This window comes from Sminthopsis crassicaudata, chromosome 1 (assembly GCF_048593235.1).
Source record: "Sminthopsis crassicaudata isolate SCR6 chromosome 1, ASM4859323v1, whole genome shotgun sequence".
Classification (NCBI taxonomy): domain Eukaryota; kingdom Metazoa; phylum Chordata; class Mammalia; order Dasyuromorphia; family Dasyuridae; genus Sminthopsis; species Sminthopsis crassicaudata.
Genome location: NC_133617.1, coordinates 663,109,002 through 663,136,387, shown reverse-complemented (window position 1 = coordinate 663,136,387; position 27,386 = coordinate 663,109,002). Strand labels below are relative to the sequence as shown.

Below are 27,386 nucleotides of genomic sequence, written 5' to 3'. Positions count from 1 at the left end.
AAATTTCCAATTCCCAGCCCTCATCCTAAAAGCAGCTGTGTAAAAAAAGCCTGCAGCGTGGTACAATGCCTCTCCATTCCTCCAAGAAAGCAAGACTAATTTTAACAAAGTTTAGAATGAATAGACTGAGAAAATGGAAAAAAGAAAGAAAGAAAATGACCACAAAAGAAAAAGAAAAGAGCTCTAAGGACAACCTTAAAAAAAAAAAAAATGCTATTTGGGCCCAAGGTCAGCAAAAATTCTGAGAATGCTTAAAGAAAAATAGGAGTGAGGCAGGTAGATGGTGCAGTGGATAAAACAATGGTCTTAGAGTCAAGAGGACCCGAGTTCAAATCTAGCCTCAGACACTTGACACTAGCTGAGTGACCCTAGGCAAGTCTCTTAACTCCAACTGCCTTGCAGTCCTGTCCCCCACCCCCCAAAAAGAAGTGAATAATGAAGGAAAAAATTGTAAAAAGAAAATTATAGACTAATGCATGAAAATTATGAAAAGAGAATAAAAGCTTAGTTTTAAAAAAGGCACAAAAGAAACAGTGAGGAGAAAAACTTAAAAAGCAGAACCAGCCAAATGGAAAGGGAGCTACAAAAATTCACTGAAAGAAAAGACCTCATTAAAACAAAAGCAGAATTGACTAAATGGAAAAAGAGATACAAAATTTCTCCAAAGAAATAATTCCTTAAAATTAAAACTGGGCAAAGGCAAGTTAATGACTCTGAGACATCAAGAAATGATAAAACATAGTCAAGAGAATGAAAAAATATTAGAAAATGTGAAAAATCTCACTGGAAAAACAACTGATCTGAAAAACAAATCAAGGAGAGAAAATTAAGAATTACTAGACTACCTGAATGTCTTGATCAAACTCCTAGGTATTATTATACCCAAATTCCAAAGCTCACAAATAAAGAATGATACTATAAGCAGCCAAAAAGGAAAACGATTCAAATATTGTAAGTCATAGTCAGGTCACGATCAGGTCACAAAAGTTTCCACGTTAAAGTAGCAGAAGGCTTTGAAGATTTTCAGAGACAAAAGAGCAAGGATTATGACGTAGATTAATTCAGCAAAACTGAGTATAACCACTCAGGAGATTAAAAAAAAAAAAAAAAAAAAAAGGCATTTAAACTTCCAAGCATTCCTGATGAAAAGACCAGAGCTGAAAAGAAAATTTGGCTTGTCAACGGGAGACTCAAAAAAGGGAACTTAATGGAGTTAAACTATTTACATTCCTATAGGGAAACATGAAACATCTAGAACCTAAGAATTTTATTATTATGGCAGTTAAAAGCAGTCTGCATAGAGAACAGTAACATGTTAACTATGTTGGGATGACTTCCAAAAGAAGGAATGTGAATATGAGGAAGAAGGATACCCTGAGAGGGGAATGGAGAGGCAGAATGGGGAAATTTTTCACACATAAAAGCAGCACACAAGAAATACCTTTAATAGTGGAGATGAAAATGGGGAGGGGCAAAGGTAGGGCAATGCCTGAACCTTACTTTCATTGGAATTGGTTCAAAGAGTTAGGAATAAACATACAGATTCAATTAGATATAGAAATATATCTTACTCAATATCAATAGGGAAGAAAAGGGGTAGCGAGATTGGGAACAGCAATGGGAGAGAGGAGAGGAAGAGAAATGTTATTAAGGAAGAGGACAGAGTAGGAAAGGCAGTGGTCAGAAGCAGACTTTTGAGGAGCTTTAGGATTAAAAAAGAAAGATAAGCATAGGAAAATAGAATGGAGAGAATTATACAGTTATGTGAATGTACTATGAATGTGAATGGGATGAGCTTGCCTATAAAATGGAAGAGATAGCAGAATGGTTTGGAAATCAGAATCCAACAATTTGTAGTATATAAAAGACACAATTGAAACACACACAGAAAGATACATACCAGTTAAAATAAATGGCTAGAGCAAAGTCTAATATATTTTAGCTGAAGTTAAAGAAAAAAAAAAAAAAAAAAAAAAAAAAAAGGCAGGTCTACCAATTATGATCTTCAAAGCAAAAGTAGACTTAAATGAAAGAGAAAATCAGGGTAACTACTTTTTACTAAAAGATACCACAGATTTAATTAACATAAAAAAATTTTCCATCAAGTTTCTGTGATATATTTCTCAAAGATAAGGAACATTCAAATTTGCATAAAAATAAAAACCAATTGATAAATGGTCAAAAGATATGAACAAGTAGTTTTCAGAAAAAGAAAAAAAATCAAAGCTATTCACAAAAGGAAAAAAATACGCAAAATCACTATTGACTATAGAGAGGCAAATTAAAACAATTCTGCAATACCACCTCTCACACCTATTAGATTGATTCATACAAAAAAAGAAAAATGACAAATTTTGGAATGGATGGAGAAAAATAGGGACAATGGAGAAACTAGACTGATCAGAAGAAATCCAAATCACTTATGATTAGAGAAAGCCAAATTAAAAATTCTGAAAATACCCACCTCACACCTATCAGAAAAGATAAATGCTGGAGGAACTGAAGAAAACAGATGTATTAATGAACTGATCATTCTGAAGAACAGTCAGGAACTGTGCTCACTAAGAACTATAAAACTATACCCATTGATCTAGCAATACCACTACTAAGTCTGTATCCCAAATTAATAAAAAGGGTATAACTAAAAACCAAACAAACCAACAAACCCATAAAAGTCTAAAACCTTCTAATTAAACAACAAAATATTAATCTGGAAAATCAAATGAGAAGTTTAAGAGAAGCAGGGAATAAATAAAAGTAGGAATTATTTTTCTTAAAAAATAAATTAAATACATCAGTAGTTAACATGATTTTTAAAAGGAATTACTAATATTGAAAACGAAAAAAGTAAATTTACAATCAAAGAAGTTCCAAAAAATATAATTAGGAACTATTTTGTCCAACTATATATCAATAAAACTGCTAATAAAAATGAAATGGATGAATATTTACAAAAATATAAATTGTCCAGACAAAAGAAAGAAATAATATTTAAATACTAGTGCACAAGCCATAAGTAAACTCCATATTCCCCTCAAAAACAGGAGATGGATTTACATGCAAATTTTACTAAATACTTAAAAGATCAAATTAATTACAACACTTCATCAACTGTTCAACAACAAAAAAAATAGGTAAAGGAATCCTAATATATATTAAAAAAAAAAAAAAAAGCACAGAGCCTAAAATCTGTAATAAATATTACTGTAAAAACTTTAAAAAAAAATGAGATTACAGCCACAAAGATTATACAGTAATATATTTAGGATTTCACTCTGAAATCTAGTACCTAAATACCTTTTAGATGACTACACGAAACATTTTTTCATAAACCTTTTAAAAATCTTTTCATGACTTACATGAACTGATGCTAAGTGAGATGAGCAGAACCAGGAGATCATTATACATGGCAACAAGAAGACTATATGACGATCAATTCTGATGGATGTGGGTCTCTTCAACAATGAGATGATTCAAACCAATTCCAATTGTTCAGTGATGAAGAGAGCCATCTACACCCAGAGAGAGGATTGTGGGAACTGAATGTGGACCATAACATAGCATTCTTACTTTTTCTGTTGTTATTTACTTGCATTTTGTTTTCTTTCTCAGGTTTTGGTTCCCCCCCCCTTCTCAGTCCGATTTTTCTTATGCAGCAAGATAACTGTATAAATATGTATACCTATATTGGATTTAACATATATTTTAACATATTTAATGTGTATTGGACTACTTGCCATCTAGAGGAGGGGGTGGGGGAAGAAGGAGAAAATTTGGAACAGAAAGTTTTGCAAGGATCAACGATGAAAAATTATCCATGCATATGTTTTGTAAATAAAAAACTTTAATAAAAAAATTTTTAAAAAATTTTAAACTTTTTCCATACTCAAAGAACTACTTCTACAAGTACTGTTCTCCCAGAGTCACTTTATTTCTTATTCATCCCTTTCTTTATTTACTTAATATAACAAAAAAGTTACTATTGACGATATTTCAAAATGAAAACTGAATAAACATTCAGATAAGTACTAGTCTGAAGACAGTTGTACAGGAATAATCAAGCCTTGTGATACATATTTTGGATTTCAAATTATAACTCTGAATTCTAGTGTTGGTAGTGACATTTATCCCAATAGCAACTCAAAACAACGTCATCTCTCAGTGTTTTGTATATTACGTACATCTATAAGGGCACCATGTTTCAATTTATGTGCTATAGTTTTATAAAGAGGTTTTAAGCTAATTTATTAACTACTATTTGAGACAAATTCCACAACTATTTGTAAATAAGGAGTATTATTCAGTTATTCCAAAACATTAACGATCAAAAAATATTAAATATTTTAAAATGCCAAGCAAATATGTGATCTTCCTACTGAGCACAAATAACCTTCAACTCAAGAAATTAGCTTTTTATGTACTTGTATCTCATGCCAGAAATGCACTCCTCCACCTCTTTTCTTTCAAAAAATGAATCCAAGTTTATTTCAGCTAGCTATTCCTGAGCCTTCTATTATTACCTTCCTTCAAATTACTTTATTTATCTGACATGTTTAAGTGACAAGCAAATTAACTAGGACAAAGTAAAATAATTAACTTAGATGTTCAATCTTACAATTTTTTAATCTTAAAAAATTAATAAATATACTTTTCCAACAACCACTTATTTCATATGATTTGGTATTAAATTCAAAAGTGTTTTACCAATATCCATAAGTTCTTAATCATACAACTATATTTTTATCACATTTGTTTTTAAGTATACCTCTGATGAAGAATCTAATTTTCCAAATCTAGTCTCACTTATAGATCAGAAATTTTTTTATATAAAATTTTATTTTTATTGAATTATCTATCCATCCATACATCCACCCATCTATATGCCTTTTTTTCCCTCCCCTCTAGCACTGAGGGAAAAACATTTCTACAAATATATTGTCAAGCAAAATAAATTTCTGCATTAGCCAATTTTAAAAAGGAAAAAGAGAGAAAGAGAAAGAGAGAGTGAGTGTGTGAGTGAGTGAGTGAGTGAGAGTGTGTGTGTGTGTGTGTGTGTGTGTGTGTGTGTGTGTGCGCGCGCGCGCATGCATGGGCAGGCACCTCATTCTGAATTCAGAATCCTTCAATTCTCTCATACTTCTAATCAGTAATCAGGGCTAGATGTTATGCTGAAAGAAATTCCTAATTCTTTCAAAGTTGTTTTCTTTTACCATGTTATTCACATTGTATAAATCAGTCCTCTGGTACTGTTTACTTTACTTTGAATCTGTTCATAAATATCTTTAAAGTTTTTTCTGAAACCTTCCCTTTCATCATTTCTTACACAGCACAATAGTATACAATTATATTCAGACCCTTCTTCAGTAACTTCCCAATTTATAAGCACTCCCTCAGATTCCCATTTTTTGTCATCTGAAAAAGGGTTTAAAATTTTTTGTAATTCCTTAACGTTTGTTTTCCTTAGGACTATTCTCTCCACTTCCCTATTCAATGTACTTCTGTACCCAACTATGTGTATGAGGTACCTTCTTGCTCCTTTTGACAAGGTCAAAAGAGAGTAACATTTAATCTTTGGATAGATGGAATCCTTGTGCACTCAAGTAAAATCATTCTCCCTAACCATCCTGATGCTTCCACTCCTAGTTTATTCCTCTCTCTTTCCATTCTACTTTTCCATCAAGACATAATAGATTAACCACTCTCAGAACTTCTGATCTCTAATTCCTGATTATACTATATGGGGTTCAGAGGGGACCCATATATCATGTCTTCATATTTGAAAATAAGAAATAAATGTAAATAATAATATTCTTGTTTAGTTCTTGACTTTTTTGTATTTCTCTTAACTCTTATGTTTGAACTTTTAAAATTCTTCACAATTTTGATTTTCTCATCAGGAATGTTTGGAAGTCCTATATTTAAGTAAAAACCATCTTTCCTCCTAAAATATTATACTCTGTTTTCATCAATTTATTCTTGGCTGTAAGCCTATTATCATTTTGCCTTCTGGAATATTATATTCTAAGTTCTCTACTCCTTTACACTGACAGCTGCTAAATCATATGTAATCCTTACTATGGTTTCTTATAATTGGCATTCTTTCTCTCAGTCTATTTGGAATATATTTTCTTTGACCTAGAAGTTCTAGATTTTACCTATGATTTCTCTTGGGAGTTTTCATTTTGGAAGTTTCTTTCAGGAGGTGACCAGTGGATTTTTTTCTATTTCCACTTTGCCCTTCAGTTCTAAGTGATTTAGCAGTTTCCTTTTCAGACACTTGAAATACGAGCATGGGGGAGGGGGGGAATAGGAGTATGCTCTGGTTATTCCTCTATAAGCTGGACTAAAAGCTAGAACTGAGTAATTAATGGTTCTGCTCCTGAGGTCTGAACCACATCACTGCTTCTTGCTTCTACACATCCTCTATTCTGCACAAGGGCTCCCTGACTCAGAAATGTCACTCTAGCCGTAATTTCCCTTTTCAATCCACTCTGAATCCATGGCTCAGAACAGGGTAGTGGTCAACCACACTGCCAGTAGGTACCTGTTCTCATCACTATATCCTGGCATACATCCGAAATCTGCTCTTCCCCTGGCTGCTAGAATATCCTATGCCCATCTTCCTGGCCAGATTTGACCCAATATTTAAACATCAGTCTCCGTATAGATATCCAGGCTAGACAAATGATTCACTTCCTCATCAGAATTCAGTAAAGCACATTTTCTACATCTACTTGGAGAATTTTTATTGGAAAGCAACTCAACTGTATTGCTTCCTCTTATTCCATGATTTTGATTTTGTCCCCAAACCACCCCCTTTTAATTTCAAAGTTGATCTTAATATTTGATATCTACTGCCATTTTGAAAAATGAATGTTTTTTCTTTCCATTCAACTTGTGTAATAAAATTTCTGAGATAACTATTTCTGCTTCTATATTTTTAAAGTCAATTATCATTTTTTGTTTTGACATCACCAGTTTTTCCTAGTATCAGTAGCCATGATCCTTAGCCCATGCCAGCTAACTTTTTTAAATTACAGAATTTGAACTGAGGCAAGAGTTGAATTCAAGTCTAACTGACTTTAAATCCAACACTATCTATGGCTCCCCCTAGCTACTTTAAAACCTAGAGAAAGGTGTTTAAAGTTAAGTATCTCTGGAATTAGTTTCTTTCTCACATCTTTTCCTAGGAAGGACCACTTCTACTGAACACTTTACATTTTTTTTCCTTCTCAATTGCAAGACTTATATTCTTCTAGTATATATAATTCAGAGGGATTTCAGACTTCAGAGGAATTATGGCATACAGATAGATAGTTCTTCACTTATGTAAAATGGACTATTCCATAGAACTCTACAGAAAATGATTTTTACATAATGCAAAATTTTACATAAATACACTTTACAAAGTGCCTACAAACATGAGGGAGGAAAAAGGAGTAGGTTCATTCAGAGAGGCGGAGGATCAGCACTTAATACAAGGACACAAAGACACTAGAGACAGACAAGGCAAAACAGGAAGAACAATCAGCAGGAATCAGGGACCAATCACATGAGAACTTGATCAGAACAAAGAGAAAGAACACATGAAGAATAAATACGTGAGGACCAGACACAGTCTGAAAAGGATAGGCAAGAGAATGGGGATAAGAACAGATGTATGATATAGGAGTACAGACAGATGGAAGACTGACAAGCAGGGGCTGGCCATGTGGACAGGTGGTAGAGAGTTAAGCCAAAACCCCTAAACTGCTCCAGTGACAGTCTCTACACAGGTCTATTCTTCTGCTTTCACTAAGAGTTTTGTTTTTATTTGGGGAGAGGGGAAGGAGTATCACAGAGCACCAAGTGGGGAGGCAGGAGCACTATACAGTGGAAACTAGAGTGTGGAAATATGATCTCAAATATCATGGTTAATGCAACCAGCAAAAGTAGCTCTATGCTATGGAAAAACTTGAATGTGATACTCCACCCCAAAAATCAGTAAAAATTTACTTTCGTGCTGACATAGACTGCCCCTCTTTCTACCCAGACCTAACCTGTGATTACTGAAATTTTCCGAGATAAAATTTCAAGACTATAATTGATACTCTGAATTTTGAATTCAAGTAGGTGTTAATAGATCATTAAGTCAGTAATCCACCATTTAAAAAAAAAAAAATGCCAGAAACTACTCAGAGAGGAGTGTGATCCTAAATTGTAATGGGTATAGATGTCTCTATCTGAGAAAAGACTAATGGAACAACCTTCAGCATGGCTAAAGATAGGATCTTCTTGCCTCAGTTTCCCCACTGTGTTTATTTCCTTTTAATTACCTGGTTAATCCAGAGTCTGACAATAAAGAAATGAAATTATTACTCTTCTTAATTATGGAACTAAGTATTCTTTATCCTGATATACATGTGTTGAGTCATTCTGTGCCCTTACGCTTGGTGGGCCAATTTTGATGCTTTTAGAATCATATCCCTGCTTTTTCCTTATATACCAAACTTCTATAACCAGGAAAAACAAAACAAAACAAAAAACAAACAATTAAAGAAATGAGCCCAATGCAATTCTGAATACAGGGCCATCTCATATCCTGAAGGACTAAGTAAATTAGTGCTTAGGATCATCACATGCCTGTTAATAATTACAGTGTCAGATATTAACATTAAGTCTCTTATTATTTCAGAATGCTACCAGAACAACTGGACAAACTGACAAAAGATATTAACTTGTGAGATTAAAGTCAAAAATCTCAGACAAGCCATTTGACAAATACTATTCTCTGTGTACAACTGGGAATTATTTTAGTGTATCTATATATCCACTCCATCTCTTTTGTTACAGCTGAAGTAAAGTCAGCTGCTTATAAATAAATTCATTGGTGTAACTACTGTATCTATTTCCAAAGAATGTTGTTACCTATATTTTCATATATAAGATTAGAATAGACAGTCTCTGATCTTCCTAAAAGGATTGGAATTTAAGAGTAGAAAATTTTGGGAAAGCAACAAGATCAGATATATAACAGATTCAAATTATTTTAATGGGTTGAGTAAGTTTCAAGTGAATTATGGGTTCCTAATTTGACGTAGTTTTATTCTTAAAAAAAAAAAAAAAAAAAAGTCAGAATCAAAAGTTTGAGCTCATTTTCACTACATGCACTAGGTACTAGAGAATTAAAATTTATGAGGTTATAAAAACTTGTACTGAGATCTGGTTTGTTAAAGATTTTAGCAGAGCACTTAAAAGAAACAAATTTATTATGAAAGAGGAGTTTCCTATAGAGCAACCCTCAGAATGAGACCTATTCCAAAATTTCCAAATTTACAAGAGAAATTTTTTTCCAAAGACCATACAATTACATGGAATATCTAACATACAAGACAAAAAAAGTATTGATTAAATAGACAGTGGGAGTGAGTTACTAAAATACAAAAAGGCTTAATGTTATTAATGTTCCTGAGTCTTACTGTGGTTTTTTTGCCCTTTTGTTTCACTTTATCTATATATACTAAATTGTTTCAATCCTAATGTTAATGAACTCCACCTCTTAAAATCAACCCGTGGTTTTAGATATTCTTACTACGGCTTGTACTATAATTAATCAATTTTGTTGTTCTGGCATGGATTTGTGAAAGGTATCCCATTGGGAAATATCAAATAATCCTTTATTTTCCTTTGTAACTGAGCCTATTTTCTTATCATCCTCAATGTTTTAAAGTTGCTCAAGCAATGATTCTGTTTAGTCTATAGTAGCCTAAGCCCAGAAACTTAGTTCTCCCACTAATCACCAAATGTTATCGATTCTTTTTTCACCTCCCATAAGAAAGAGTGAAAGAAAATTATAACTATGGTACGTCTCTTGTTGGTTAGCTGTGCCTCCAATATAAATCACTGTACAGCTCCTCTGCTGTTCTCTCCTCTCCTCCTCCATGACAGAACCACTCATGTATTACTCAGAGAACCTTGCAGAAGACACTATCAAGAAAAATATGAACAAGTGATGAGGTGGCAGTGTATAATGGGAGAAAGAGTATGGGAATATGACCTCAAATATCATGTATTTAGGAAAAGCAGTTCTATCACATGAGAAAACTTATACATGACCTAGGGCCATCACTGGCACTATGTCTTCTTTTGTTCTATTCCTATATAATATCTGGTCTGTTCTAAGAACAATGTGGAGATCTACACTGTCCTGTTACTAGTCAGGATGACTGGCCTCAAGCTCCCACTGCTCCTCTTTTTTTTTTTTTTTTTTTTAATATATCAGTATTTTCCAGGAAGTAGGACTAATCTTCAAAAATAGTTTTGTCATCCTACAACTGCCATTACCAGGACAGAACAGATCAGTTATCTTACAGGTAAAGAGAGAACACAGTAGTGTACAGTAAAGTTGACATAGTTGTTTATTGGGTTCTTTTGAAATATGGATTTCTTTCAGTTTTTTTTAAGCAAAGTCAATTTTGCATGATAGGAATCTATATAAAACAAGGTCTGAATAGATTTTGTATTCACTAGCCACTCTCACCTAACTTTTTCAGATCTTATTATTTATTCCTTTATACCTTTTTTCTGTTCTTTTTCACAGAAAATTCTATCACATACTGTCCTAATGTATCATGGGTACAATTAAAAAAAAAAAAAGTACTTTCAGGAGATATAACTTGAAATCATTACAAATATATTTCATTCTTTGTGTTATTTACTAATCATCATTTTTCAGAATGCTGATGACAATATACAGCTTGAGAATTTATTTTTTGTATACTGTACAACAAAAAAATGAGACAAATTTTATTCAGTGAATTAAATTATAATGCTTGCTAGAACTTAAATAATCCCATTAATATTTCATTCTCTAAACAATCCTTTGTAAGATCAAATTATGCCAAATTATTTGAGAATATACTTACATTAAAAATGTTTAATAAAGTAGAAGTATAGGTGTGTCCCCTTTATAATTTCAAGAATTTGGTTCACAAAGGTTTTGTACTAGGGTTAATCCTTGAAAACAAAATCATTAAAATAAGCAGGTTTTAAAGCTTGTGCAAGGGATATTTTTAGACATGTGCCATATATAAAAATAAATTAAAGCTCAGTACTAGTAAGACCAGATGTATTTTTCTTCCTCTAAATAGAGCACAGCAGGGCATTTATTTTCTCTATGCCACTTTCAATTCAAAGAGATTCAGAATCCATCTGATACTGTAAATCCAAATTTGGTGGATCAATGATTGGCAAAGAAAAAAATATTTGGAGAAGACACATACCAATGTATGGTGATCTCGTTGGGAAGCAGGCAGCATGAAGCTTTTAAATCAGCATATTAGCAAGTAATTCATTATATTGGATGACCCTTTTTATGGAGACAAAGCTTTTAAAATATTGATCACCCATGTTATCACACTGCTTGCTTAATATATTAAGTGAAAACTAGAATGTTATAAAAATCATTTTAAAACATCCTTTAATATAATTGGGAGGAAAATATAGTATTAAAATTTCTTTTTTTTTTAAAGAGCCCATGGCAGAAATTAAGCAGAAACTACGTTTAGAAGTGCAAATTATTCTCTTATGTCTCCCTTTCAAAGATCTACCTTGAGAAAAGCTATTTAAAATGACTATATCAAATTGTTTGACTTCTCAAGAAACGGGGAAAGGAATAAGAGAGGGAGAGAATTTGAAACTCAAAATTAAAAAAAAATAATAAGGATTAAAATTTTTTTGTTTACATGAAATTGAGGGGAAAAAATCTAACAATTTAATAAGAAATGAGAGCTCACATTTATGTAGTAGGACTTTTATTCATTTCCCATTTTTTAGCATCAACAACTTGGTCCAAAAATTCAAGCTGGAATCACTTCCACACTACTACTTGTTTATACTTAATTTTCCTTATAATTTATAAATTGATTTTTATATCAGCACTAACAAGTTAATGTACATAGCTAGCTAATTTGGAAATTACTCCCCAAACCAAAAGTATTGGTTACCACCATAAAGAATGTGCAGAGCACAGTTCAAATGAAAAAAGGATGCCCTAAAAATGTTCAGAAATCATAAAAGCTCCTGTGTATAATATTGTGAATGAATGACATCAGATAAAATGCATTGCTCCCTAAAATGAAAATTTCTATGCATACATAGACTGCTTTTTTCCTATCATTAAGTTTAGTTAGGGAAGGAACAGCAGGAAAAAGCTGGTTTTTTGTGGGAGATGGTCTTAGTATCAATAAGGACTTTATAAAAATAAAAGTCTAATAATAAAATAAAAGTCTAATAATTCATATTTCAGTGTTTAGAACAATTATTTTAAAATGTACTTTTATAAAGACTTGGCTAAATTTAAAAAAAAAATGCTTGTCTAGACAATGAAATGTAAATCGAAAGAAAACCTTTGGTACTGGTTCTTCTATTTACATACTGTATATAAATATTGTGCATAATAGAACCTGTCATCCAGGGATAAAATGAAATAATATTTGTGAAGTGATTTACACACTAGAAATTTATATAAGTGCTAATTTCTTTTCCTCCCTTCCTTCCATGATGGTATTCGGAGAGCTATATCACTGAGTAGCAAAATTAAGAATGGTGATTTTGAAATCAAGAAGACCTGGGGTCAAGTGTCAAGTTCAAATATTAACCATTTTGATCATGAATAAATCAAGTAATCACTATGACTTAGTTTCCTAATCTGCAAAAAATGGAAATAATAGCACCTTCATCAGAGTGGTTGTTGTGAAGATCAACAAAGTATATAAAGTGTTAAACTAACCTAAAAGTACTCTTATTAATGTAAATTATATGGTAATTTATTATAGATACTAATATATTAAAGACGTTGTGACATTTTTTTGCCATGAGAAATCCTTCAACCTGTACAGATCAAAAAGAGTCAGTCCCCTAGCTTTTAGTTATTTTCCTGTCTAATTTATTACAAGCCCAAATTGCTTCATGCACTTAAGAAATTAGCCTTGCACTGTAATTTACACTAATGAATAAAGGCCCATTTGTTTAACAAATTCTACAAAAGATACATTGTTATTTTTATAAAAAAGATATGTTGCAGGAAAGCTGGTTATAAAGTGAATGCAATTTTCCCATGAATTTTCATTATAAAACCTAGAAACATTTGCCAAACAGAATATAGCCCTGATACTCACTGGCTTTAATACCCACACCATTTGATAAGTTAAGTGTTAAGAGGATTGTCATGCCCAGAGCATACTAAACATGTTCTGGCAAGAATCAGGAGAATATTTAGGGGAAAAAGTGGAAATTCAATGAAATAGAAGATATCTAAGCATTCATGATGAAAAGACCAAAGCTGAATAGAAAATATGATTTTCAAATACAGGACTTGGGAGAAACAAAAGGAAATAATCAGGAAAGTGATATCAAGGAACTTAAGGATCACTTACTTATTTACATTTCTACATGAGAGGATGACACTTGCAACCTATTAGAACTTTCTCATTATTATGGCAAACAGAGGGCACAAGTGTGAGTTGAATTGGAAGGAATAGTATGTTGTTTGTTGTTTTTTTTTTTAATGAGATTAAGGGAGAAGAGATGAATGTACTGGGAGAAAAAGAAAGGTAGAAGTGGAATAGTATAAAGTATCTAAAAGAGGCCAAAAAAAGCATTAACAGTAGAGGGAAAGATGGGAGAAGAAGTGGAACAATCCTTACTCTCATCAGAAATGGTCAGAGGAAATAGCATACACACTCAATATGGATATAGAAATCTATCTTATCTTGCAGAAAAGAAGTATGAAGATGGGAAAAGGGGAGGGTGACAGAAGAGAGAGCATAGTGGGGGAGGGTGTGTTCAATAGCAAAACACTTTTGAGGAAGGACAGGGTAAAAGGAAAGAGAGAACAGAATAAATGGAGGAAAATACACTTATCAATAGTAATTGTAAAAAGAATTTTGAAGCAAGTTTCTTTGATAAGACCTTATTTCTCAAACATAAAGGAAACTGAGTTAAATGTATAAAAAATAAGAGCCATGCCCCAATTGATAAATAATCAAAAGCTATGAACTATGCCCAAAGAGCTGAAAAGTCATGAAATCTTTTGATCTAACAATACCACCAGTAGGCATGAATCCCAAGAGATTAAAAAAAAAAAAAAAAAGAAAAAGAAAAGGTCCTTTGAATACAAAAGTATTATCACAGCTCTTTTCAGGGCAAAAAATTGGAAATTTAGGAGATGCTTATCAATTAGGGAATGGCTGAATAAATTGCAGTATGTGATTATGATGGAATATTATTAGTCTATGGGAAATGATGAGCAGGAATTCACAAAAACCTGCAAAGTCCTCCATGAACTCGTGAAATGTACTATGTACAAAGTAATATCAATATTCTGGAACGATCAACTGTGAATGACACTGCTATTCTCAGCAGTACAATGAACCACAACTATTCTAAAAGATTTTCTTTCACAACATAACTTTTAGGGAAATGTTTTCCATAACTCCTTGTGTGCTTTCTTAATGCCTGTTTCCATATTTATTCAAGTCTTTAATGAGATTAAGGAAATATTTTCTAGTTGGCCAGAAACTAGAAGGCAAGACAATTATCATGAACATCTACAGATGTATTAGTGCTTTAGAATGATATATTTGGTATAGTGGTGAATTTAAAAAAAAAAAGTAATAAAAATTGTTTTAAACTTAACTGGGAAAAATAAAAATACTTTTAAAAATAAGGCAGGAGAAAACAAACAGCAACACTATACAATGATCATATGTGAATGACTTGGTTATTCTCAGCAATACACAGATCTAAGACACTTTTGAGGGACTCTTGATGAAAAATGTTATCCACTTCCAGAGAAAGAACTGGTGGAGTCTGAATATTCACCCAAGCACACCTTTTTATTTTTTTTTTAAACTTAATTTTTCCTTTGGGATTATTTTTGGTCTGTTTTCTTTTACAACCTGGCTAATATGAAATGTTTTGTATGACGGCACATGTATAATCTATATAAAACTATCTGCCTTCTCAATGTGGAGGAAGGGGTAAAAGAGAAGGAAAAATTTTGAAACTCAAAATTTTTTTAAATTTAATTGTTTATACATGTAATTGGAAAAAAAATTGAATTCTATCAACTCTATCAACTTTCCAATTGTGTGTAAACATACATTTATCTGGCCGTTTAAAATGTGTTTTTATAAAAATCTTTAAAATAAAGGGAATCTGGTTAGAAGGACAGAGAAGATTCCTTGGGGAAAATAAATTATTTAAACTGAGAAATTAATTTTGCATACATGTTTGCCTACAGAAACACTGTTTTGAACATTTTGAAGAAAAATAATGATTGAAGAACTAGAAAACAGGGGCAATTAAAAAAAGCTAGAAGTTGCCATTTAGTTGGTAAAATTAAACAGTCAACTTTCAGTTCTTCCAAGATTGTGGATTAACAGAAACCCTTGCTCCCCATTTTTTTCTTTCTTTTTTTTTTTTTTTTTAATTTCACTGCTTTCTAACTCTTAGGAAAGTTTGATTGGCAGCAGGAGAAAAACTCAATCCATTTTATTTTTTTAAAAAATAACTTATAAAAGAATGACTGAAGATATTACAGTCAATGGCTGAGATCCAGTTTGAAGGTTATAAGCATATTTAAATTAATTATACTATTCCTTAAAGAGGGCTTACTGATCAAATTTTTCTCCCTCTAACATAGAGGTAAGGAAGACAAATGGCTTGAAATCATAACAAGAAATACTTAGATATTTTTAAAAATTGCTTGACAAAAAAGCTGTTGACATAACTCTCAAAACTGTGATCTTTAACTCTTAAAAACAGTTTAAGTGATTGCCTTGGATAGTTTAAGTACATGTATTCCAAAAGAGGCAAATGATTGATTATGTAACTTCTGAAAATTTTCTCAGATAACCATAAAGTAGCGCACCATAGCACTGAACTACAAATTTCAAATAACTAATGTAAACACAAATAAACAAAGTCTACTATAAACAGTGATTCACAAATTTGTGGAATTTCATACCTCAAGACAAGTTTAGGCTGAAATTATGTATACACACACACATACGTTATATATACATACACGTTTTTAAAAGTATAGGTAAATTCAAAAATATAAACTCTTATGCATAAATTTTAAAAGGTGGGGATATCTAGGATATATGTGCAATCTTTCATAACAGACATCAAAAAAAAAAAAAAATCCTCCCAACTGTCCCTTGGTATCACTGTCTTGAGCCAAAAATCTAATGTAAATGGTTCATAGGTCTGATGTATTATATATTTATATTCCAGCTGAGATAATCAAACAAGCTAGTAACAGAAACTTAGAATTCAGTTTTCACCTTAAAGTTCTTTTCACCATACTAATCACCATGATTAAATAATTTATCTTTGGGAGCTCTTAATATAAAACTAGCAATGGACTCAATTATTTACACATAGAACACACCTTTTAGTGATTCTAATAAAGGATGAACACCAAGGATTAGTTATATAATTGTGTGACTGCCTGATATGGCAAAAATTATCTATCTTCAGGGGAAATAATATGGAACTAGCCTTCCATGAGACAGATCCAAGTTGAAAGATAACATCCAAGAAAGAGAAGTACAGGAACACTAACTTCCTATTTAGTTTATGTAAAGCAATCACCTTTTCAGATCTTTGTCATATGCTTCATGTGCAGTATAAACTTGACTTCTTACAAATAAAAATCTCTGCTTAATACTTCACTGTGGCTCAAGCCAAAAAAAAAAAGATGACCAATATTCAAAGATTCTGATACAAGGACAAAGTAGGATGGCAGCAATGTTACAAGGAATTAAGAGACTGAAAGTATTAGAATGAGGAAAGTTACTGAGAACTGGCTAACACATCTGCCCTTTTAAAACAGTCCAAGGGATAGTCAATCAACATCTACTAGACCTCCTTTGCTGAGGAGACAAAGAAAGAAAAAGAAAAGCCTTTTCTTGAAGGGCTCACAACTAAAGGAGAAGATGAAGAAATAACTATACAGGATATATTAAAAATAATTAATGGAGGGAAGGCTCTAGGATTAAAAGGGATTGGCAAAAGGTTCTTGTATACCCTGGGATTTTATTTGAAACAAAATAAAACAGGAAGGCAGAAGGTGGAAGATGAGGAAGAAAAACATCTCCTCCAGGGTCAGAGAAAATTTCAGGAACAGTGAGGTCAATGGATTAAAGGATATTAAGAGAATTTAGAAGAAAAGTAGGAGATGGAACAGGTGATGAACAGTGTTGAACATCAAATAGGGGATTTAATAATATTTGATCCTGTAAGCAATAGGAAGCTATTGAAGCTGACTAAATGGGAAGAGATATGGGGGAACAGGATTTGGTCAGACTTTTACTTTCACATGAGATGAACGAATAGAGAAACTTAAGGCAGGAAGACCAACCAGCAAGCTACCCCAGTAGTTTAGGCCTTTACACCAATTTGAGGAGAGGAAGGACATACTGGAGTGAGGGTGCAAACTTGAAATCAAAAGAACTTGACAACAGAGTGGTTTGTTTGAAGGGATAGAAGGAAGAAAGCAAGAAGTTAAGATAACATCTAGGCTGGGAGACTAGGAGGATAATGCCCTCAACAGCAATATGGAAGTACACAAAGGGAGAGGATTTGGGGGGGGGGGGGGGGGAACAGGACGATAATGAATTGGAAGGAATATACCAGTTGAGTTATACCAGTTGAGCTTGACATATCTATAGAACACATTGGAAATGTCTAAAAAGTAGTTGGAGATATAACATGAATTTAGCAAAGAAGTTCAGGCTAGATAAGAAATTTGAGAGTAATCATTAGAAGGAATTAAATATTCTGATTCATGAGACGTGGCTCATTGCTGAAAAGCAATGGAGGTCATAAAAGTGATTTTAAATGATTTCTATTCAAATTCTTACTGCTCTTTTATTTTAAGAAATAACAAGAGTCTTCTTTGTTGTCCAGCTATTTTTGGTCATCGAGTTTTCTTGGCAAGACCCTGGAGTAGTTTGCCATTTTCTTTTCCAGGTCATTTCACAAATGAGGAAACTGAGGCAAAGAGAATTAAGTGACTTCCTAAAGGTCACAGAACTATTAAGTGTCTGAGGCCTGGATTTGAACTCAGGAAAAGGAGACTTCCTGACTTCACGCCCAGCACTTTATGCATTGTGCTAACACCTAAGGGTCCTCACAAAAGCTAGGAAATAGCTATGGATAATCTTATCCAGGAATATACATAAATCCCACTTGTTCAGCGGAAAGTAAATAAAACCGATACAGCAATGTATTCACTGTATTACTTACAGGAAGCTTAGTGAAGGCAGGATTGGTGACATGTTTCCCAAAGGCATCTTCTTGAAACTGTAGAAGCTGTACTACCAGCCCAGCTAAGGTTTTATTCGTAGGAGCATCTGCTTGAACATACTGCAAATAAATAAATAAAGATAAATAGATAAATAAATGTATAAATAAATAAATAAATAAAGCCTTAGTATTGGTGAAACTTCTGCTATGCAAAATCTTAACAATAAGATTACATACTTAAATACAGTAAGTTATACTTAAAAGAAACTTTCAACCTAAAGCAAAAACAATCATTATTTTAATGAAAAAAAAAAAAAAGGTTAAAAAGGCCAATGTCATTTTATTCAGATTAAACTCTATTGGATATTTTTATTTATGCAAGTTATTTAAAGGGACAGAAAAATGAATAAACTATGATCCCCGTTTCTGAGAATTTTACATTAGAGACAAATTACACAGAGAGCTATAACACCTTACTAATACTAATTGATAAGCACTGTGTGGCTTTTATGGCTTTCAACGCGCATTTGTAAAATGCTATCAATAAGCCAAATTTGGCTAGAAGGTACAAATTCATTTTGGGCCCAAGAAAAAAACAATTAACTCATAGGCTTTCACAACCTCACAGGAATTTCATCCAGTTTCAGGAAAAAAATTACATAAGCTATTTCTCCTCATTTCCTATCTTCAAGCCAACTTGACAGGCTTCATTCAACATTTCAATCTTAATGTGTTTGTTTCTACTATACTAAATGATTTTAAAAGCCAGACTGATGGGAGCAACTACAAGATAATAACAGTTGCAGTGTGTACCATTACTGAAAAACCACATGGTTCATTAGACTGAAGAAAACTGACTTTGTGTTGTAGCCAATCACATAGGTCTAAATATATAAAGGCAATTACTTTAAGAGCTTACAACATTTTCAAGTAGTTTTGATTTGCTTAAATGCATTCGTTTTTCAATGTATAAATGGAATAGCCAAGCTGTAATTAACTGCTGACAACTACTATTTACAGTTGAAGTGCTTTATTTTCCCCAAGCAATCTTCTCTATCCTTCTAACCAGATTCCCTTTATCTTAAAGGTTTTTATAAAAACACATTTCAAAAGGCCAAATAAGTGTATATTTATACACAATCAGAAAGCTGATAGAGTTGATAGCATGCAAGTTTGACAGCCACTAATTTTAAGTACTTGGTTGTCAGCACCACTTTAAGTGCAACCAGTTTTGCTGCACTTTTTTTTTGAGTTGCCTCATGTTTCAAATGCTGTCTCAAGCATTAAAAAATAATTCTTCAAAAGAAGATACTATTACTCATATTATTCATAGAGGATTAAAATAATCCCACCTACAATAAGAAACTAAGGCAATGGCAGTTTATTAAAAAGTTCATGATCTCGATCTAATGAAGTGGACCTCAGATTCTTCTCATGATAGGAGATGCCTTCTCTTTCAAAACACTATCCTATTTTTATAGGGCTAGATGTCCAGTCATTCAATAACAGTTATCCCAAATACAAAACAATTCCATTGATTGACAATCAATGTTAGCATAAGCTAACATAAGCAAAATAATATTCCAGAAGTCACAAATTGGGTGAAGCAAAGAATATCTCCACACAAGATAAATAGGCTTCTTCTTAGGTTGGGCATGAGAAAATGATACAAGCTATCACAGTCACTGACCTAACTGGTCATAAGATGGTCACATACTCCAGGATTAGTCTAGAAGTAAAAAAATATTATGGGGGACTTTCCTTGTAGTTGTCACCTCTTCCATACTGGGCTTGGTTACTATGATAAGAAAAAACAGAATGGGGGGCCTTTAGTTAACTTCCTATAGTTAAGCAAGTGAACTTAGAAAATTTGCAGCTCACAGCTCTGGAACCTTATATACAAAAATTGGATATAATTTTATCAGATTGGTTAACATTAATTGGAATAAATCCTCTCTCATACAAACTAAAATTGCAACATGCTGTTTGAAAAGAATTTGAAAGGTATCCATAATTCTTTTTCTTCAATTATTTTCTATTCCCAATAAGTTAAATGAATATCTAGAAACCTTTACCTATAAATGGAAAGTGGCTAAGGCCCAAGAATATTAACTCACAGTGATGCAGAGCAGTAAAATCCAGATTAGATTCATAGAGTAATACTTAAACTCTTTCATGTACCACTTTAGGACTTCTTTTTTTCCCCTATGTACACTAGGGAAAATTTTTTTTTAAAATATATTATTGAGGCTGAATAAATTATGGTATATGAATGTTATGGAATATTATTGTTCTATAAGAAATGATCAGCAGGATGAATACAGAGAGGCTTCGAGAAACATTCTTGAACTGATAGTAAGTGAAATGAGCAGAACCACTTCAATAACAATACTATATGAGAATATATTCTGATGGACATGACTCTTTTCAACAATGAGAGGATCCAACTGATCTGTAATGAACAGAACCAGCTACACCCAGAGAAAGAACACAGGGAAATGAGTATGGATCACAACATAACATTTCCACTCTTTCTATTACTATTTGCTTGCATTTTTGTTTTTTTCTTCTCAGGTTATTTTTACCTTCTTTCTAAGTCGGATCTTTCCTGTGCAACAAGATAACTGTATAAATATGTATACATATATTGTATTTAACATATACTTTAACTTATTTAACATATATGGGATTACCTGCCATCTAGGGGAGGGAATGGGGGGAAGGAGGGGAAAAGTTGGAACACAAGTTTTTGCAAGGATCATTGTTGAAAAATTACCCATATATATGTTTGTATATAAAAAGCTATAATAAAAATTAAAATATATTATTGACACAACTGACTGTTAATATTACAAATTCATAGTAAAGTTCTTAGCATTGGCCAATCATAAATTTACATGGTAAATATAGTGGACATACTTTTCAAAGCTAAAAAAAAAAGCATTTCCAAAATATGACTTTGTCTTATAAGGGAGTTTTAAAGATCATAAGGAAAATAAATAAATGGATTTGATTTTTTTTTGGTCAAAAATTAAGGATCCCATTAAAATATCTCCTAGGCAACTATTAAAGTTAAATGTGTAGATTTTTAAATCCCTGCTTCTAGTCAGACTATTTTATTCAACTACCCAAAAACAAGAAATAAAAATTCATCTGATAGGGCACAGATCTATGAAAACTAATATGTACTTCATTCCCAACCCACATGATGAAAAATTAAACACAGAAAGGCATATTATAAAGCCATTATTAGTTTCACTGATATTTATGACAAAATGTTATAGCATTACATGGAGAGGGATAGGGAAAGGAGGGAGGTGGAAAGGGATGGAGAGGGGAAAAGAAAAGTCAAAAGAGAGGAAAAAAAAAAGTATTAGAGCATATGAGCAAACTTTGTTTCAGCATCTTACCAAAATAAAAATCTCAAGTATAATACAACAGTAATAACACTACCACCTATCATCAGCAATGTACTTTTCAAAATGCTTTCACTATTTTGTTATGTCCATCAAAAAATGGTATTAATTAAAATTTAAAAATTAATAAACTATTTTTATAGTCAGACATTATTTTCAATCAGGTTAGGAAAAATACTGTCAATTATATATGTGCATGTCATACAAACCTACAGATACATTCAGCACTTTTCAGGCACTGCTCTGAGATATAAATTCTACGTTTTTAAGTATCTTGTCTCCCTCAGTTATAATGTAAACTCGTAAGTGGGAACAACCATAATCATTGTTTGTTCCCCTGCTTTGAAATAGACCAAATATTATTTGTTGCACCAAAGGAAATGTCAACAGAATAATCTTTGAATAGAATGGCATTGAATCTAATGTAATACATAATAGATTTTGATGGTTTCAGGCCTCATTATAAAGTATAAAACTTGAATTTTCAGAGCAATCCTTAACTCTATTGAAAAGGGTATATCAGTACTTAATTCAAAACATTTTAAGACATTAAAATACTTTTTCCATACTTATTCTAGTTACTTTTTTGTCCATTACATATTATCCATTCCTAAAACATTTTATTTTCATTGACAGCTTTTGTTTTCACGTCATGTATTTCTAAATATCCCTTACCCTCCTCTACTCAATGAAACAAAGATTTAAAAAAAAAAAAAATAGGTAGTTTAATAAAACATTATCTGACAAGAGGTACAATAACCCATCCATAGTGTCCTCCACCTATACAAAGGGAGGACATGGATTTTCTTGAGTCTTCTTGAAGACAAGTTTAAGTTTTAATTTCAAGTCACAAAAAAAGATCAAGAATAAACACATATTAGGGTACTTAGGGTCTTAAAATAATAAGATATGAAGCACTAATTCTTCTCTAGAAATGCACATCTGACGTCCTCTAGAGCCAGTTGACAATGACCCCTTGAAGCTACTTGAACAAAAACATGAACTCCTTTAACACTAAAGTAGATAATTCTGCAGGTGAGCCTCAGATCTGTACCATAGCTCAAGTATACTTTTGATGGCTGCACCCTGAAGCAGCTAGACCAAAAGAAAAATAGGGAAATACTCAGAGTACATAGGTGGGGTGAAGTGATAGTCACTTAGTCTCTGACTAGTCAATGACTCTCAACCAATGCTTAAAAGTCTCAAAAGTTTTATTATCCTTTCAAGAGTCCGCAAAGTGAAAACTATTTTTATAATAATGCTAAGACAGTTTTAATTTATTTATTTTATTTTTTGGTATAGATTTTTATATTATGATATAAATTTAATTTATGCCTATATAAACAAAAGCACTTGATTTTTAGGAATGTAAAGGATTCCTGAGACCTAAAAGTTTGAGAACTAAAGATAAAGAGACTTATTTCCACAAATCTTAATACTACACACAAATAACACAAATCACTTAACTATAATAAAAGTTCATTTTCATTTGATAAGTTGGCACATAACTTTCTTACACTGTTAAGTTCATTAGATCCTAAATCTAGAACTAGACAGAATGTTGAATTGATATAGTCAAACCTAAAGATTGTAAAAGTGAGATTGAGGTTAAGTAACTTTTCTGAAGTCACCAACATAAGTAACTAACAGAGGTGGGGTTCAAATTTAGGTCATGTAATTAAATGATCTTTCCTCTGCAATGAAAAGTATTGCTTAATATCAAGCATCTAGAGAAACACTAACATTAACACTAACTTCAAGGCTGCTACAACATTACCAAAAGTGAAATTAATAGGTGTACATGGCAACATGCATTTAATAATCATTAAGCTTTTAACTCCAGTTATTAACTTTCTCCTAAATTCTCGATGCCTTTCACAGAACACACAAGCTCATAAGGAAGTACAAGCAAGCAGTAATATATCTGCTTTGCTATAAAAACAAATATGAATTCATTTTCTACTTTAAAAAGGCAATCAGTGTGAAATGGAAATTCATGGTCATATGGAATCCTCTTTTTGTACATGAATGGAAATGACTGGAGAGGGGTCAGAGACATTTAAATTCAAAATAAAAATTTAATTCAAAAAATATTTAACCAAAAAAAATCATCTATGCCTTTCTTTCTAAATAGTTTTTGTGACCTTACTATTAGGTTACAAACTCCACACAAAAACTTCAGGCTAATTTTACCAACTTGCCCCAAACACATGATTTCCACCTCAATAGTCTATTAAAAAAAAAAATAGAAAATACAGTATGAGTTTGACTTGGAAGTCTGAAAGACCTGAATTCAAATTCTGCCTCAAACACCTCCTAGCTTTTGTGACTCAAGGCAGGCCAATTAAACTCTCAGTTAAGTTTCCCTATCTCTAAAATGAAGATTATTGGGTTGTTATGGGTTGGTACAGAAATAGGTAAAGCCCTTTGAAAGCTCTGTACTTTTAAGCGCTGTAGGTTAAAAAAAAAAATTTCAACTACCTTATACACCTAACCAGACTACATACAATAGATCTCCATGTTCTGTGGATTATTTAATGTCTTTAGAAAAAAGAGATTAAGAATGAAGGCGCTCCTTTGTTGCTATGCTATGTTTCGAAGGAAAAGGGAATCGTGTGTTCGGGCCCCATTGCAGGGAGTGGGGGGCTAGCATGCTCAAATTTTGCGGCTTCCCCAGTTCAAGGAAGGCCGCAGCTACGCTCCCCATGCACCCTTCATTCAACAACTAAAGAACGACGCTTCCAGAATCCAGTTAGAGGCTAGAAGACCAGCCCTCAGGACACTTACACACCAAGCAGCCAAAGACCCAGATACTTTAGCCCGGAAAGTGCAACAGGAGGTACTGGGGGAGGACAGAGATGCGAGCAAGATGGGGGAGGAGGGAGGCACATCTGGGAAGACTTCCCGGAGGTGATGTTCAAGGCTCTCCCATTCCCGCGTGGGGCTGGCCCAAAGCAAAACCGAGTCTCCGGCGCCCCCCGACCCCCGCCTACGGGTGGGAAGGCTCCGAAGGGGAGGCGCCGAGGGGAAGCCCCGGAGCCGCGGGCCGCCCTTTGTTGTCCCTCATGGCGGGGAGTGGGGGGAGGGCCGCGGCTGGAGAGGGCTCGAGCGGGGCCGCTCCCTGCCCCCACTGCCCTCAGGGAGCGTCCCTTTCCCTACCCCGGCCCGAGCTCCGCGACCGCCCCACGAGAACCCACCTTCTTGTAGTGCTTGCCCAGCCAGACCCGCACCGAGTCCAACTGAGAAACCGTCTCCGGGCTCTCCCAAAATTTGCCCGCCGGGCCCCCGTCCTTCCGCCGACACAACGCCAGACCCACGGCCGCCGCCGCCGCACCTCCCGGTCCCGCGCCGCCCGTCACCGTCCCTGGGGCGCCGCCACCTCCTCCGCCCGCCGCCGCGGCCATTGTCGCCGTTTGCCGTGTCCGCCGCCGCCGTCGCCTGCTGTGGGACTCGCCGCCTGCGCGCGCACCTCCCAACTCCAGTGGGGCGGCCTCGCGCGCGCCTTGGTCACTCCCTCTTTTCCTCTGCCCTCCTCCCACTTCCTTCTTCTCGGGCCTAGGCCTGGCCCGCCCCCGCCCGCGCTTCCACTCGTAAAGCATAGGGCCGCCCGCGCACGTGGAGACGCATGCGCTGACTTCGCTGCGGGGCTCCTGGGATTTCCGTCTGTTCGCAAACTTTTTTCTTCCCCGCCTCCTCGGCGCTCTTGAGGGTGCGCGCGCAGGTAGCACGCACTCTAATCTACGCGTTTCGTCCTTCCTTTCGCGATCTCTTACGTCAGGACGCTTTCTCTGTTGCTTGTTTCCAGTCTATCCTCTAGAGTGCTTTTTTGAGCTTAATTACGCGGATATTATCTCTCTCCTTAGACTGTGCACTCCTTAGTAGCTGGGCCTGTCTTTCCCCTTTCTTTGTATTCCTAACCTTAAGATTTAGCACCGGGCCCAGCACACCAAAGGCGCCTAGTAAATGTTGCCGAATGACTCCAAAGACGCAGCCTCCAACTCCACAACAGGAGAAATACTTTTTCGCTTCCGGCCATTCGCGTACATCTTTCGGGTCCCTCGTTCCTTACTTTGGGGCATTCCCTAAGCATCAGAACTTTCCTAGTCATTCGTAGGCGGGGCTTTGGAGTCAGATCTGGGTTCAAGTTCTGCCACGGACACTCGCTATGACCCTAGGCAAATCACAGTCACCTTACAACCACCTAATATAAGTAACCGAGCAAGTGTCCCGCTGCATCAGTCCAAGTAGTTTCCCTGGCCCTTCTCACCACTCTATGGAAGGGGTGGTCCTGCGTACCTGAGCTCGCAGAATGAGGATCGTCGGGGAGAAACTACTCCAACTTCTTTATTTCACCAAAGAGGAAAGGACCATTTGTTATTGGGCTCAAGAGTAAATTTACGTAACAAAGTGAACTGGCTATAGGTGATCTGAACACTCTTCTCAATTCATAAGAGAACTAATCTAACTTGGTAACCACTGACCGGCCTGTCCAGAGCACAGCGCTGTGGACGTAGGGGACTTTTAATGTTTATTGATTGAATCACGGAAGGAAACTCTTTCCTCACTATCCCACGCTTGAATAATTCATCCAGCCCTTTGGTCCAGGTTGGAGATGTTAGGTCCTCATTAAGAAGGCTGACGTCCCTTAATGAAAGCCAGGGCTCTCGGAGGCTCTGCCAGTACTTTTCTTGGAGAAGCTCTCCCAAGACAGATTGCAAAGGGTTGAAGTCAGCATGCTCAAAGAGCTTCCTGACGTAAGAGAAAAAATTTAGCGAGTCAACTAGAATAACTATATTGTCTTCATGTGGTTTTACAACTATTCTCTCAAACAGCTCAAGAGACTTGTTCCTGACCGCAGAAGCAGATTGAACTCAAATCTTCTTGACTGCAAACATTTATTCCACTTGTCATCTATCTCCCTATAGAAAATCGAGTCGTTTAAGTGTAATAAGGAGTTGAGAGTATAGTGACATTATGCTGAGTGGCCTCACACAACTAAATTAAGCTCTAAGGGCCTCAGTTTCCACAAAAGTTGATCTCTAGTCTCCTCCACTTCTAAATTCTAGAATGCAAAAAAAAAAAAAATAGCTCCAAAGGTATAACCCATCCAACCCAGACCTCAGCTTCTAGATGTCTGAAGCATCAGAGGACCTATTTTTAAAGGAACCCTAAACTATCATAAACCCCAGATTATTTTATTATTTCATTATTTTTTTAAAAGATTATTTTATTATTTATTAAAGATCATTTTATTATTTTATTTTTAAAGGAACCCTAAATATCATAAACCATCAGAGATACTGTGTGCCACACAGGTTTGCTTCTTGGGACTCAGAGCTTAGGGATAGTGAACTTGTGTCACATGATTCAGGGTGATCTCTCTGCAGGATTTATCCTCTGTCATTTTGGAATGAACCTCAAGTGGAAAAGGAGTTCAACCCAGGATTTTATCACCACTTTATACTTACTCTGCCACCAGAATCTGGGAAGTAAAGAGCCTGCTCTAAAACATCAAAAATCCTGAGATTCAGTCCTCTGAAGCAAAAGCTAAGCATGCATTCCTTGTTCAGGTATCCCCTGAGTGGGGTACACAGGTGTTCAGAGAAGGCTAATATGACTGGTGTGAGGGCTGCCAAGCTCTTTTCAGGGCTTCTTTCCAACTTTGCTATTCAT

At 34.5% G+C, this 27,386-nt stretch overlaps 1 protein-coding gene across 2 annotated transcripts in view; it reads right to left on the bottom strand.

Annotated features, from left to right (window-relative positions):
- The window catches only part of SMARCC1 (SWI/SNF related BAF chromatin remodeling complex subunit C1), a 147,268-nt gene extending 122,100 nt beyond the window's left edge, over window positions 1-25,168 (bottom strand). The window contains exons 1-2 of one of the 2 annotated variants that reach the window (XM_074283090.1): window positions 24,911-25,168; window positions 18,298-18,417 (exon numbers count right to left, since the gene is read on the bottom strand). In XM_074283090.1, coding sequence (XP_074139191.1) covers window positions 18,298-18,417; window positions 24,911-25,117 — 327 coding nt within the window. In that variant the 5' untranslated portion in view covers window positions 25,118-25,168. The remainder of the gene's footprint in view (window positions 1-18,297; window positions 18,418-24,910) is intronic. The other variant, XM_074283089.1, reaches the window with a different exon arrangement.
- Between the last annotated feature and the right edge of the window lie 2,218 nt (window positions 25,169-27,386).